Source organism: Anarhichas minor, unplaced genomic scaffold, assembly GCF_050575085.1.
Source record: "Anarhichas minor isolate MPS153535 unplaced genomic scaffold, ASM5057508v1 ptg000033l, whole genome shotgun sequence".
Taxonomy (NCBI): domain Eukaryota; kingdom Metazoa; phylum Chordata; class Actinopteri; order Perciformes; family Anarhichadidae; genus Anarhichas; species Anarhichas minor.
Window position 1 is genome coordinate 13,938,628 of NW_027466479.1, and position 13,873 is coordinate 13,952,500.

Here is a 13,873-nt window from a genome sequence, read left to right on the forward strand (position 1 = left end):
TTCTACTCCAGCCATCTGAATGAATGTTTCTGCAGCGATAAGACTGAGTACACACAGCATGAGTCAGAGAGGGTGCTGTGATGCTTGCTTTAGTTTCTTCATAAAAGTAACTGATTTAATAAGGCTGGTATCTAGAAATGTAATAGTACGATATAGATTTATGACATGAGTAATGACCCCAGGGTTTGTAACAAGAGATCATCCGACTACACTGTATCAAAACACGCCTTCCCTCTTGTGATCTTTCAATTGTATAAGGAGACTAAATATTCCTGCCCTTACTTGTCCAGCTTTTGTTTGGAGCATCAAGCCGAAACAGTCCGGATGTTATTGTGAAAAACAGATCAGGTCGGGTGTGGCGCTGGAGGCAGTTAGCCTGTGACTTTCATTTCTTAAAGCAGATAATTGTTTGTGGTAAGACATTCTTAGTTGACTAACACTCTTGTTGACGGATTAGTTGATTTAACTGACTGATCTTTAAACTGAGTTTCTCCACAAATAATCAAACAGACGCAGCACTTTACATCTTGTAAACCTGACCTGTGCTCATGTTTTTGGACATGAGACCTTTAGCATGAATAAGCAAAACAAATTCTAATCAACTAAATACATCTTAGTTGACGACCGATTAATCGACCAAGAGTGGGTGGCTCTAGTAATTTAATTAATTGCCACGTCGTTTGGTAATATTCAACCTCAAGTTGGGCTAATGGCTTATTGTTGGATTGTTGGATGGGCCCTGTGTCAAAATGTATTAAGTACATTTGTTTAACAAAGAAGCAGGAGGTCTAAAGAGACGCTATCAAGTTGTGGATGAAAATGGGGATAGGTGTCTCCCTCCTCTCCTCAGATAATCAAATGCTTCATTGGTGTGTTGTAACAAAACATTTTAGTCCAATTCTAGCTTTTCTTCCAGCAGCTTCTCACGGACTGAGTTTAAAAAACAATAACAAACTCCTAATGTGTCAAACCAGTTAAGCTATTAGCAGCTTTCAGTTTTAACTGTTTATGGTGTTATATCCTTTTAATATAAGCTACAGATTGTGCCTTTTAACAATGATTAAACGCCATTGTCCGCCTCGTGTCCTTGAGCAGTAGCTAATATGCACGGTTGCTATGCGACACAAGTAGGTTACAGCACGAGCAGCGCCTTAATATTAATACTCGTTACGTAGACACAGGTGTGACTGTGAGCTCATACGACTTGACCGTGACTCAGCCAATCACAGCGAAGCACTTGGCGCTGACCTGTAAAATGTGTATAGGGTAATCATCGCGTGCAGCCACCCGGAACCACCTGAGCGCGAGACAGAAAATTAAACCACAACCTGGGCAGCGGCCGTGGATGGCCCGCGGTGCGCAGTGTGCGCTCCTGCATACGTGTTGTATGTGTGTGTGTTTGAAAAAGGGTCGCTTTGGGGGGCTGCGGGTGCCTAAACGGACTGCAGGGGGCATCCTCGCCCTTCTTTGACACGCACATGCATTGCGCGCACACACACACACACACGCACACACACACACACGCTCAGACACATGTACGCGCTCTCGCACGCGCCCCTCCTTCTGCCAGACTCCCAGGCCAAGCAGCGTCGCCATACGGAACATCCTGCCCTTAACGGAGAGGGGGAGGAGAGAGAAAGACAGTGTGTGTAGAGAGAGAGAGAGAGAGAAGAGGGTAGAGAGATACTGTGTACGTATTAAGAGAGAGAGAGAGACGCGGTCTGGCGTCTCCCGGTAGTATATCTAAAAAGGTCTCGAGCACAAAAAACTCAGAGAAACAGACAGAGAAGAGAGAGAGAAGAGGCCTCGCGCAAATCTCATTGCTTCACCGATACCTGGACCAGCAGCAGCTCGTGAAGCCTTGGATTAAAAAAACCCGACTAGAAGGACGGATGGTCGCGCGGACGGGCTGCGAGCTCTGAAGTTGGACAGACTACCGAGACACCGACAGCAAGCAGCAGCAGCTTTTGTCCCCCCCCCAAATCTCCCCTGAACCCCGTGAAGGCAGCGGAGGCACCGGGACGCTGTGCCCGCGCACCCCGATCATGGAGCTGCCTTGGCTGTTGGCGCTCACGGCGCTGCTTGCTCACACCGCCACGGTAAGCACGCACCTCTCGATCCTTTGTTAACCGGGGAGCTCCTGTGCTCACAGGAGCCAGGGCATTTAGGTTACATGCGTGTGCGTGCATGTGTGTGTGTGTGTGTGTGTGTGTGTGTGTGTGTGCGCGCGTGCAGTGCGCTATCATCAATGAGACAGTGACGGTCTGGGATCGGTAGGAAATCCTGCACTCGACCTACTTATCAGCCCGTATTGGACGTCCGTGACTCCCCGGGCACCCCCACCCCCCGGTTTTACGCACACACACACACACACACACACACACACACACACACCAGCCTTTGTGTCTCAGTGTCGGGGTTTATTGTGGCCTGTGTCCCCCCGAGTCAGGAGGTGTGTGTGAGTGCATGTGTGTGTCTGTAATTAGCGGGTAATCTCTAATTGAGCTTGATTACAGGTCTTTGTGCGGTTCCTCGTTATGTGGTGTCTGTGTCACCAGCTCACATCCTGCTGTTATTAGGAGTGCTCCAGTCATACTGCGGCTTTAACGACTATATTACCGGGTAGTCGCGCTGTAGGACATGTGTGCGTGCGTGTGTGTGTGTGTGTGTGTGTGTGTGTGTGTGTGTGTGTGTGTGTGTGTGTGTGTGTGTGTGTGTGTGTGTGTGTGTGTGTGAGAGAGATAGAGGGGGTGGGGTTGGTCCAACCTGTAAGGTGCACACAATCCCGTAACTGCTAGATAACGGCGGTCTCATTGTCTGGATGCCTGAATCCGACCAGGGGCATCCTCCCGGTATAACTGGAGGTGTGTGTGTGTTGTGTGCGCGTGCGGCAGTGTGTTTGTTAAAAGTGGGTGGGGTAACGGGGACGTTAACGGCGATGCGGTGCGCGAACGAAGGCTTGGATGGAATGATGTCATCGGGAATCGCGAGAAGGGAAGCTGATTAGGAATGCGCGAGCCCCCACCTCCCTCTCCAGACACCTCCTCCTCTCCGGAACCATCCATGCCGAGCTTCACGCGTCCCCCCCCCCGTCCCCCCGTCCCCCCCCCTCATAGCACGCCCACACCTTCCGTTACCGATTAATCCATATTTATCCTATGATGAGATATGAGGAGGAGGAGGAGGTGGAAGAGGAGGGAGGAAGCTTAGTGAACCATTGAGAGAAAAGGAAGCAAGCACAAAAATAGTCTAAATCTACTTTGGAATGTAAATGAACAAGAAAACATCCTGATAATAGCCTTCTAGTCTACTGGTGCTCAGCAGTGAGTTTATAGTAATCTATTTGATACTGCATGATGTTTTATCTCCTTTAAATGTACTTTCATTCATGGCCAATTCATGATTTGGGGCCAAAATGTGCTATGTGAAGACCTACCCTGTCGCCTCCAAAGTTGCCAACCTACTTCATTGCTGGAATGATAATTTAGGATCTACTCTTTTCTCCTCATTAAAAAAAACACCAGAACTTTTTGAGGAATATGTAAAAAAAAGAGTAAGCAAATTAGAAAAGTCTGACTTTTTAAACTAGATTTTGACACAAGACACGACCACAAAATCACCTAAAAATGCAGAACCCACCTTAGCTCATATTACATTTTAATGGTGCAAATTTCCGAAAAAAATATTCTAATAATTATAGGCCAATTACCAAAACCAATTGACATGCAGCTTATACCTGAGGCTTTTAAGTTCCCCGCGGGGTCTGTGGCCCCGGGGCAGTCGATTACCTTGCCTTGCCTAATTACCAGCTGCGACAGTGAGTTGCTGGTATTGTTTTCACCTTGTGAGTGTGTGTGTGTGTGTGTGTGTGTGTGTGTGCGTGTGAGTGTGTGTGTGTGTGTGTGGAACAAACACATTTTGTGACAGTGATAGTCTCATGACCGTATAAGATGCAGTCACAAAACTGTACAGGTGTGCAGTTGAGACCAAAATGAAGGATTAGTTCACAGATGGGTGTTGTACCGAGCAACGGCGCCGGAATTGGCGTCGCGACTGGTGTGATCCCGTCTCAAAACGGTCTAGTTCAGGCTTCATTTCTTTGCTTGCGCACAATATTTGTATATTGTCAACATATTGGAGTTCCTCTGTGCTGCTTGAGCTGTGCTCAAGCAGCTATGCTCCACTGGGTTTAGCAGGGATTTTCAACACTACACACACACACACACACACAGACACACACACACACACACACACGCACACACAGATTATTACTGGGTCAGTCTGTTCTTTGCCAAAGATCCTTGGCATCAAGCTGACCTAATCTGTCTCTAAGTGCACGGATGGAGACAGGTGTGACACATAGACACATAGCACACTTACATATACACTGTGTTTGGAGTGCACAGATGGATGCAGGTGGTGCTCGAATTGGTAACACACACACACACACACACACACACACACACACACACACACACACACACATGTCAACAGTCTAATAATTGCAAGACTCACCTCAAGCAGCCCAGGCCTTGAACGCACACATGACCCTCTGTTACATGCATTTGCCAACAAGATCTTTCTTTAGAAACCTCTTGGCTTGAAACCAACTGACTATGTGTGTGTGTGTGTGTGTGTGTGTGTGTGTGTGTGTGTGTGTGTGTGTGTGTGTGTGTGTGTGTGTGTGTGTGTGTGTTTCCTCTGATGAGTGATCCCCGCTGGGAGTATTTCCTGTTATCAGTCTTGTGACATCATATCCGGGCGACTATATTTTACATGGGAGACCGATTTTCCCACAGACATCTGTTGTATCCCACGCATAGCCGATGTGTGTGCGTGTGTGTGTGTGTGTGTGCGCATGCATCCATCTGCCTTCATGAGAGCGCTGACTGCCCATCTGTCTGTGTGTGGGCTCAAAACGAGTGAATCTTCACTGCCACAAACTTGTTCTCGCCAGCCCTCGCTCCTTGAAAAGTGTGGGGGGGGGGTGGAAAAGCGTTGTGTTCTTGAGGATCATGTTTAACTCATGGAATGAATCAGTGTTTTGTGCCTCCGATAGCTGACAAAGCCCCCCATAGAGAGACCAAGAAAGAGAGAAGGAGCAAGAAAGAGGAAAAAATAGCCCGAGCGAGGCGAATTGAGGGAGAGTGTGGAATGTGAGAGGCAATTTGACACAGGAAGTGGGTACTTCTCACTCTCCTGGAGGACAAAGTCCCCTCACACACACACACACACACACACACACACACACACACACACACGTGCAAGCTGGCAGGTAGAAAATGTGTGTGTGTGTGTGTGTGTGTTGGATGTGTACACATGCTGCTCACTCATATCTGAAAGCAACTCCTTATCACATGGCATGGCAGATGTGCCACATTTGACTGAAATTCGTTTTTCTTTCTCACGGAGTGAAGAAAGTTTTTTCGAGCCTGATTCATCTCGGAGGGAATGGAATTTCCCATTTACTATTAGACCGATAAGAGCGTGTGGAGACGGAGGAACCCGCCTTCAATATACCTGTTATTTCTGTGTGTCCTCCCTCTGAGCCCAAAGAACAATGGGAGCTCAGAATTTGCTCTAAAAGCTCAGCCCCCGAATAGAAAACCATCAATATGAGTGACGATAAATCACAGGCCGTCATTATTGTCCCTGAGGGAGCTCAATAGACATTGACACAGCAATCTCTTTAGGTGTCGCAATATTTCTAAGGTCACACACATTTTATCTTTCAAACGTGCTTATGAATTAATCCATGCTTTTATAGATTACGCTACAGTATTTCTTTGTATCCCTGCTGCGCTGCAGCTTGTTTGCAGAAGGTTCAAAAGGGTTGACGCCTGTCTGCTCTACCAAAGACACAGTGCAGGGAGCTCATCACTCCAGTGTTGGCATCGCTCCATCGGCTACCAGGGGATCTTCAAAGTCAATTTAAGATTTTGGTCAATATTAGTCAGCCACTACATGGGGAAGCCATGAGTACATAGCAATGTAAAGGAAACATGTACCTCTCACCGAATAGTTTGAGGCCTAAGGAGGTAGAACTCACGAGAGAGTCCAAAAGCGTAACACCTATATGTGTACTAGAACACGTCAACTTTCTTCTTTCCTTTCTCGTTAATCGTCTCACGACCACGTTCAGATTTATCTTGTGACCAGTTGGAGATGACCCGACCCCAAACTGCTTAAATATAGCTCCAATGCTGCATATGCATTGTTGCTTAATGATGTAGCTGTCACAGGGGCCATTGTTTACTTGACACTTTATGTCCATTTAGTTGATAATACTTCAGTTCTTTTACTTAAGGACTTTAAATGCAGTAAGTTTACATTGCTGTATTGGTGTTTTCACACGAATACAGGATCTGAATGGATCCTAAAATACATTTGTACCTGCCAACACCCAGGCTGAGGTGCCATATTGTTGTACTTTCTAGTCTGCGTGACTCTCTGTTCACACTGCCAGTCACAGTTTAGAAAGTACCTGTTTTTTTCAATCATTTGGCTCCGCCACATTGTACAACAATTGACTTTCCCTATGGAATGTGTTCAAGTCATCCCACGAATTAGAAAGAATGCATTACAGCCTGAATGCATCCCACTGGAGACATTTGGCTCCTCTCATCACGACCAGTAACACAGACACACACAAGTGCCGGCATGCATTGCTCACATATATGCACCGATGCACATTAACATTAAAGTCCTGATTATCTTACACACACACACTCACACACTCACACACTCGCAGTGCTAGTGAATAGTCGCGGTGCTGTGCAGCATTTCTGTTGATTCAGTGAGTCAGAGGGAGACGGAGAACGCTGGAGGTGTTTTAGGAAGGTCAAAACAGGCTAGAAACACAGCTCGTGTAGCTACTAAACACACGCTAACACACACACACCAAGTCTCCCCTGCAGTAATTGGGCAGCGCTGTGCAGACATACTCACATACATATTCTCTGGAGAGGGGGGGTTAGATGAATATAGAGAAAAGAGGAGGGAGGGAGAGGAGAGGAATGGAAAAAAGGGAGGTGTACAGACCACAAGATAATGAGAAGGAGGGAAAGAGTGGAGGAAGTAAGGATGGAAAAAGAGTTAAGGTAATGGCGAGATGAAGATGCTAGATAGCAGAGGGAAGAGCGGGAAAGAAAGGAAACGGATCGAGCGCTGAGTGGTCGAGAGAGGATGTAAAAAAAAAAAAGAGCCGAGGGAAGGAGAGGAGGTTAAGATGGGGGCTATTGGGACGTGGAGACAGAGAGAGAGAGAGAGAGAGAGACGGAGCGGGGTGTTGGATGATGGGGAGGGATGTGGAGTGAGGGTGGGGGAGGGAGGCATGCGCCGCTCACCCCCATGGGACCGCGCTCTACCTGCTCTCAGCGGCCGTCGCCATGACAACCAGCATGGCTGCCGCTGTCACAGCTTTATCGCTGTACTTCTCCCCTCTCCATCCCCTTCCTCACCTCCTCTCTCCCTCCTCTCCTTCATTCTGCTTCTCCTCACCGCTTCTGCTTCTCTCATTCACAGCTTTTTATTCTCTATTTTCTGACTCTTTTCCTGCTTCTACTCCCTCCTTTCCTCCTCTCTCCCACAACGTTAAATTAAAAAGTACAGACAGCAGTGTGTATGTGTGTGTGTGTGTGTGTGTGTGTGTGGGGGGGGGGGGGGGGGGGGGGCTATTACAGGACTCTAAATTAGAGAGCATAAACGCAGTACCGGCTCCCCAAACCACAAAGCATTCAGAGATTTCTGTGTGTGTGTCAGAGCTTTCGCTACAAACTAAAACCTCAAAAACAGGGCGCCTCCTTCCCACTAACAAACCTGTGTGTGTGTGTGTGTGTGTGTGTGTGTGTGTGTGTGTGTGTGTGTGTGTGTGTGTGTGTGTGTGTGTGTTTGACAGAGTGAGACTCATAAATGCCGTCCACCAGCATACTAACGCTGCTAAAATGATGTTGTCATTTTTCATTCATTTAATCCATGTATGTATTTTTAATCTCGTTAGTACGTCTCTCTTTCCTCACACGTTTCCGTATCGACGGGGTAATTAGGTTAACGAAGGGCCGGATGGGCGGGGTCATGCAGAGCTGAAACCCAATGCGGTCCAATGGGACTGCTGGAATGTGCATTTCCTGGCAGGCGGCTGATAAAGAGCGGGCCGAGGCCGTGATAAGGCCTTCAAGGTCCTGATCAGACCCCGAGTGTCATCGCTGTGAGGCTGGCCTCCATCTGACCTCCAACACACAACTCCCCCGATCTCCCTCTCCATCTGTTGGCCTGTTTGTTGATGGCAATTCTGTCAGCAACTTCACATTTACTCCGTTTTGTCACTCAAACTTTTGTTTTGGAACATTTTTCCACTTACTAGCTTCTTCTGGAGCATTCAGCCATTTCAAATGGTCTTCATCAGACAAAACATTTGAATAGGTCACCTCAATGTTTACACATTTCTGACACTTTATGGACTAATCGGTAAATAGAGAAAGATAACCGTCAGAGTACTCGATTAGTTGTTTTTTTCAAAGAATATCAACTACCAACCATTTTGATCGTCGACTAATTGCCCGGTGGAAGGCTTTTAAGATGCTGACCATCACAATCGCCGCTTCCCCAGTTTGTTTCCAGGTTTCGCTTTTTTTGTTGTAATTCCGCATCTCTCTCTTCTCATTTACTGTCAACAATGTGCTCGCTAAAAAACACACACACAAAATGGCCACAAAAAGAGCCGAGCATCCTCTTCTCCTTCTTGTCTTAATTGGTTTATTTGTCAGGTAGAGTGCACATTAATAAAACATTCCTGTAAATGCGCCAGAGTCAGCCGAGAGGCTATTTTTCATCTGTAGTCCCTGGACAGATGTTACAAATTCACCCTAAAAACAGAATATAAGATTACAATTTCAAAGTTATGCATATAAATTAACTTTGTTGATTTACTGCTCTTCTATGATATATATATCTTTTTAAACCGTCACTTTGGGAAACTCTTTCTGCTTTCGCTCCAGTCGGCCGTTAGTGACACCAAATCTTCCCGGCTTTTGAAGCTCTGTTTAAGGAAGTCGTTTCCTCGGCTGCATTTCATTGGAGGAGACATTTTTGACTTCCTCTGGCTGGAAATGCTATCACTGTTCCTCTGGAAGCCCATCTTTGAAAATGGCCACTCAAAGAAAAATGGCCACTCAAAGCCCGCTAAGTTTGTTTGCACTTAATGGTGGCAGAGAGTGCTCGTAAATGAAGACACAGTGGAAGAAAGAGAGTGCGTCGCCCCAGGGGATTGTCTCTTAGGTCCTGCAGGAAGAGGTAAAGATCAAGTAAAATGGGAACAACGTCAAGCCAAATCTAAATGGAAGGAATTTTTTATGCGTGAAAATTTGAATGGCTTGCTGGACGGTGCTACATTTGTGAAAGTACTTTACTTCACCTCACAGCTCTCATGTCTCATGGGCTGTTGGTGGTTGCGGTGAAAAGAGGCTCAGTAGAAAAGTACTATGAATCACAGTTAGACTTTCCAAGATACATGCACGAGCATGATTGGATATATAAATGTTTTGTCATCGTTTAATTTTGTCTACTCTTTGATCTCGTCAGCATCACAGATTCTATTTTCAAGCACGATCGTCATGACATCCTTTTCTTTCTGATATCAAAGAGATTTTGTCAGTTGTGATTTACAGATATCCATTTCTGATGCATGTATTTCTTCAAGGCAGAAATAAAATGGATTACAGCTTTATTTTTTGACGTATGTTGGTCTTATCTGTGGGCAGCAGCATTTCATCATCATTTCATCAAGACTCAAACTGTGACAGAGATCTACTCGGTTGCATACTGATGTGAACAACCTGTGTTTGTGTGTGTTTGTGCATTTAAGTGGTCACTGGTTGCTCACTTGGTTATAGGATGGACACAGGAAATGAGTATTTATAGATCCGGCCTTCAAGCTCCAAGTCAGGAGGGAGCTTCCTGTGTGGTGCACAAAGGGGGAGTTTTATATATACTGTAGGTGTGTGTTTTTACGTGCATGCGTTTGCGTGTCGAAACGGAGGCAGAGAAGGCAACGAAGGAGCACAGGGAGGCTGAACGAGAAATACTGTGTGCGGAGACCATGTGACTGCATGTGTGCGTTTGAATTATTTAGCCCAGCGTCCCGACAGAGGAGTGAACGAGGTCAGGAGCTCATTGCTGCAACGTTTTTCCTCTCTCCATCAATCCATGTCTACACCCTCTACCCACCAGCCCTCCTCCTCCTCCTCTTCCTCCTCCTCCGTCGCTGCAGAGCTCCTCTTTTATTCTGCCCGTTTTAATGAACAGGAACTTAGTAACAAAAGGCTTCCCACATGTTACTCATGTCCCCTCAATTATGGGCAAGTCATGAGGGAAGAACATCGATCCAATTAAATGCAGACACTGAAACCCGCTGTGTGTGTGGGTGTGTGTGTGTTTGTGTGGAGTCTCTCAAGTAAACCTTTGAACCCCAGTGCTTTAAAGGGCTCTTTCAAAGGCGTTTGCAGTTTGAACGAGCCATTGAAGCTAATGAGCTGTGTGTGTGTGGTTGGGAGGGAAGGGATTCTGTAATATTGCCTGGTGTTTGCAGCAGATTCTCTTTCCCATAGGGCCTTTCTATAAATGCCTCTACACACACACACACACACACACACTGTTGCAGCAGCAGCAGGTGATTCATTCTTAATCTTTCCTTCCAACAGTTGTGGATTAGCCCTAATCTTAGCCAGCAGAGACCCAGGTCTGAAAAGCTGACTGACACGGAGTGTGTGTGTGTGTGTGTGTGTTTGTGTGTGTGTGTGTGTGTATGTGTGTGTGTTTGTGTGTGTATTAAGCCGTATGTGTTTCAGGATAATTGCCATCCCATGTTGGACTGAGTGGGGTGTCTGTATGACAGGACATGATATGAATGAGGCAGATATACATGACAGATTGAGAGGTCAAAGAACACTGAAACATTAGAGACAGGAGGAGGAGGAGGAGGAGGAGGAGCTGATAGAGGAAAGGTATGATTTCTTTAGGCATTAATTCCTTTACTAAAATTGAAAAATCAGCTCAATCACCACAGTTGTATTTAGTTGGGTTCAAGTTAACATTTGGTGACTAACAAGTCATAGTTGATTATTCTGTCAATTATTTTCTTGGCGAAGCGATCAATCAAAAGCAATGCAAAATGTCCGAGATTGTCCAAGATGAAGCAATTTGATTTTGGGGCAGGAAACACGAACAGTAATGTTGCTTGTACGTCTTTGTCTTTATGTCTGTTTTCACTTTCCCAAAAGGATATTGCTTTGGTGCAGTAATAAAGTCGTATTGGATTGAATTTAAAGAAAACCTGAACATCCTCAGTTTGTAAAGATACCAAGAGAAGGGAAAGCAGCAGATTGTCACATCTGAGAACATTACCAACACCAAACTGAATCTTTTATTTGTTACCCTTTTATATATTTTTTCATTTACCAAAATAAGCTCCGATGTTAACTGTTGTCTAAACTGAAGCAGCTGTACAAGATTTTTGCATGAATGAAATACAATTGGACTGGAACTAACGATTAAATTGAATTAAATTCATGAATCAGTTTCGTCTAACTGCATGTTTTGTCCAACCAAAACCGAAAGATGTTCAATCTACAAAAATGGAAAAGCAGAAAATCCTCACAAATGATTAAATGCAACTAGAAAATGTTCAGCATTTTAACTTGATAAAATGACGGAAATAATGAATTGATTATCAAAATAGTTGGCGATTAAATGCATTTCTGCTTCACAAAGTTATAGTTCACCTGACCTTTCCCTTACTTTTAGCATTAGGGAAGTTTCTCCTCTCTCCTTCTACACTTTGCTGCAGCACACAAATTTCTATCAGTACCAAAATAGTTTTGAGGTTCAGGCGTCATGGCAGCCTAGTGGTTAAAAGCCACACATAGATTATAATTACAATGCCCCCAGTTTGATTATTTTTTGTTGTTGCGCTCTCTTTCCCCTCATTTCCTGTAATGCCGTGTCTAGAGGTTCAATACCCAACCCTAATTGTGACCAGACGTATTTGGCTTCGTAATCACTGAACATAAATGATATCTTAACAATAGGTCTTGGAGGGAAAAAGAAATTGAACAGAGCAGAAAAGGTGTGACGACTGGTTGGAAAGTGATTTGAGATGGAGGGAGAGGCGATCTGAAGAGAACGAAAGGCGAATGAGGTCAGAGGCAATCACACACAAAAGTGAAAATGAAGGAGTGGTGGTGGCTAAAGTGCAGCAGAGGAATAGAAAAAAAGAAATGAAAGGCAGATTGGATAGAAGAACCAAAAGCAGCAGATGTGGAGAGGTAACGAGGGGAGACCATAGACAGATTAGAAATTGTTAATATGTAAAAGTGGAAAAAGGATATGAGTAGCTCATCAGAAAATAGCGTGAGATGAATGGGGAGGGATTGGCTTTAGGTAGAGTGAAGTGATAAAAGGGCAGAGGAGCTGACGAGGAGGAAAAAAGAGAAAATGAAAGGGAGATGGATGAGGTGGATTGGTGTACTGGTAGCAGCAGAGAGAGAGAGAGAGAGAGACTGGTGGTTTAGAAGGCCTGTAAAGAGCTTACAGCAGCTGAGACAGATTGAATGGGGAGAACAACCTGGACAGGATTACACCGAGACAGAAGAGACAGGACGGCTGTAAGAGCAAGATCGTATCACAACCCATATATCTCCCTGTCCTCCGGTTACACGTTTCCACTGGTTTACTCCAACACTGACCACTCGCAAGCTCCAAAAGCACACTTTGATTAAAGCCAGCTCACGGTATCAAGGAATTAACGATCACCAATTGTTATACCAAGTGCTGCGGAGCTAATCTACGTGTTAGACAATCATTCTCCAGCCATTAGTTTCTTAAATCCACCTCTTAATTAATTAGTCAGTGAGGAATGTTGCCTACAGAGGGATGAAGCGTTCTCTCCACCGCCGAAGAACAATCGGAGGCGGATGAACACGCTCCCACCTGAAGCTTGGTATAATATTTATTCTTCAGATGAGGTGATTTAACCGAGGCTGAAGGAAGATAACACTGTCTGAATGGCAACAGGGAACTCCTGTTCCGCACATTTTGCCCATTAATCCTCATCATCTGCTTGCTTACACCAACCTGCTTCATGCATTTGTAAAGCTGACGATTAGTGGTTTGAGGGGCAGCTACGTGTTGGCGTTATTTATTGATGAACCACAGTTTACACCAATGCACAGGTCTTGTCTAATAACAGGCGTGGTGACAAGACTTCATCAAGAAAGCAAATAAGCACATTGCCCAAAATGTTGTTCATCCCTAGTTGCATACGTCCATTAGCTGCAAGTAGTTCAACCAAAGGGTGATTTTCCCTGCTCAAATTATTCATTTGAACATGTTAAGAGGCCTGAAGATGAACAAGTATCACATATTTTACAAGAAAAAGCCTGGTTGCATCAATAATTCAGGTAGCAGACGAAAAAAGAAATCTTTAAAATATAGTATCTCTGGAGGAGTGGGCGTTAGAGGGTTAAACATCTTGCGATCCCTTTGGTGGGTCCTGATCACAGGCTGGGAGCCATTTCCTTATACAATCATATCAGATGATGCAAACTATAAAACAACATCCGCAGAGACTACACACACGAGCCATTCATTGAAACAAATCTGGATGAAGCAAATGTCTAATTTCCCCACGAGTTTCTCATGTCGGCTGACGATTCGTTGAAGTCTTCTGACAGTGATTCATTCGAGTTAATCAGTGTCCCATGATAAACATCTGATTAGGTCACAAGCATTCAGTCTGTGTGGCCCATTAAGACCGAGACCGTGCGCTGCTCTCGGCTTATCGCACCCTGCCTAATTAGTGTTCGATATCAAGAGCTGT

At 45.2% G+C, this 13,873-nt stretch overlaps 2 protein-coding genes across 2 annotated transcripts in view; one reads left to right on the plus strand and one right to left on the minus strand.

The window, feature by feature from the left end:
- Nucleotides 1-13,873, minus strand: part of LOC142965140 (uncharacterized) — a 282,605-nt gene that overhangs the window by 261,161 nt on the left and 7,571 nt on the right. The gene's annotated exons all lie outside the window — the stretch shown is intronic.
- The window catches only part of sdc3 (syndecan 3), a 33,476-nt gene continuing 19,656 nt past the window's right edge, over nt 54-13,873 (plus strand). Inside the window, exon 1 of the mRNA XM_076105915.1 lies at nt 54-2,099. Coding sequence (XP_075962030.1) covers nt 2,046-2,099 — 54 coding nt within the window. The 5' untranslated portion in view covers nt 54-2,045. The remainder of the gene's footprint in view (nt 2,100-13,873) is intronic.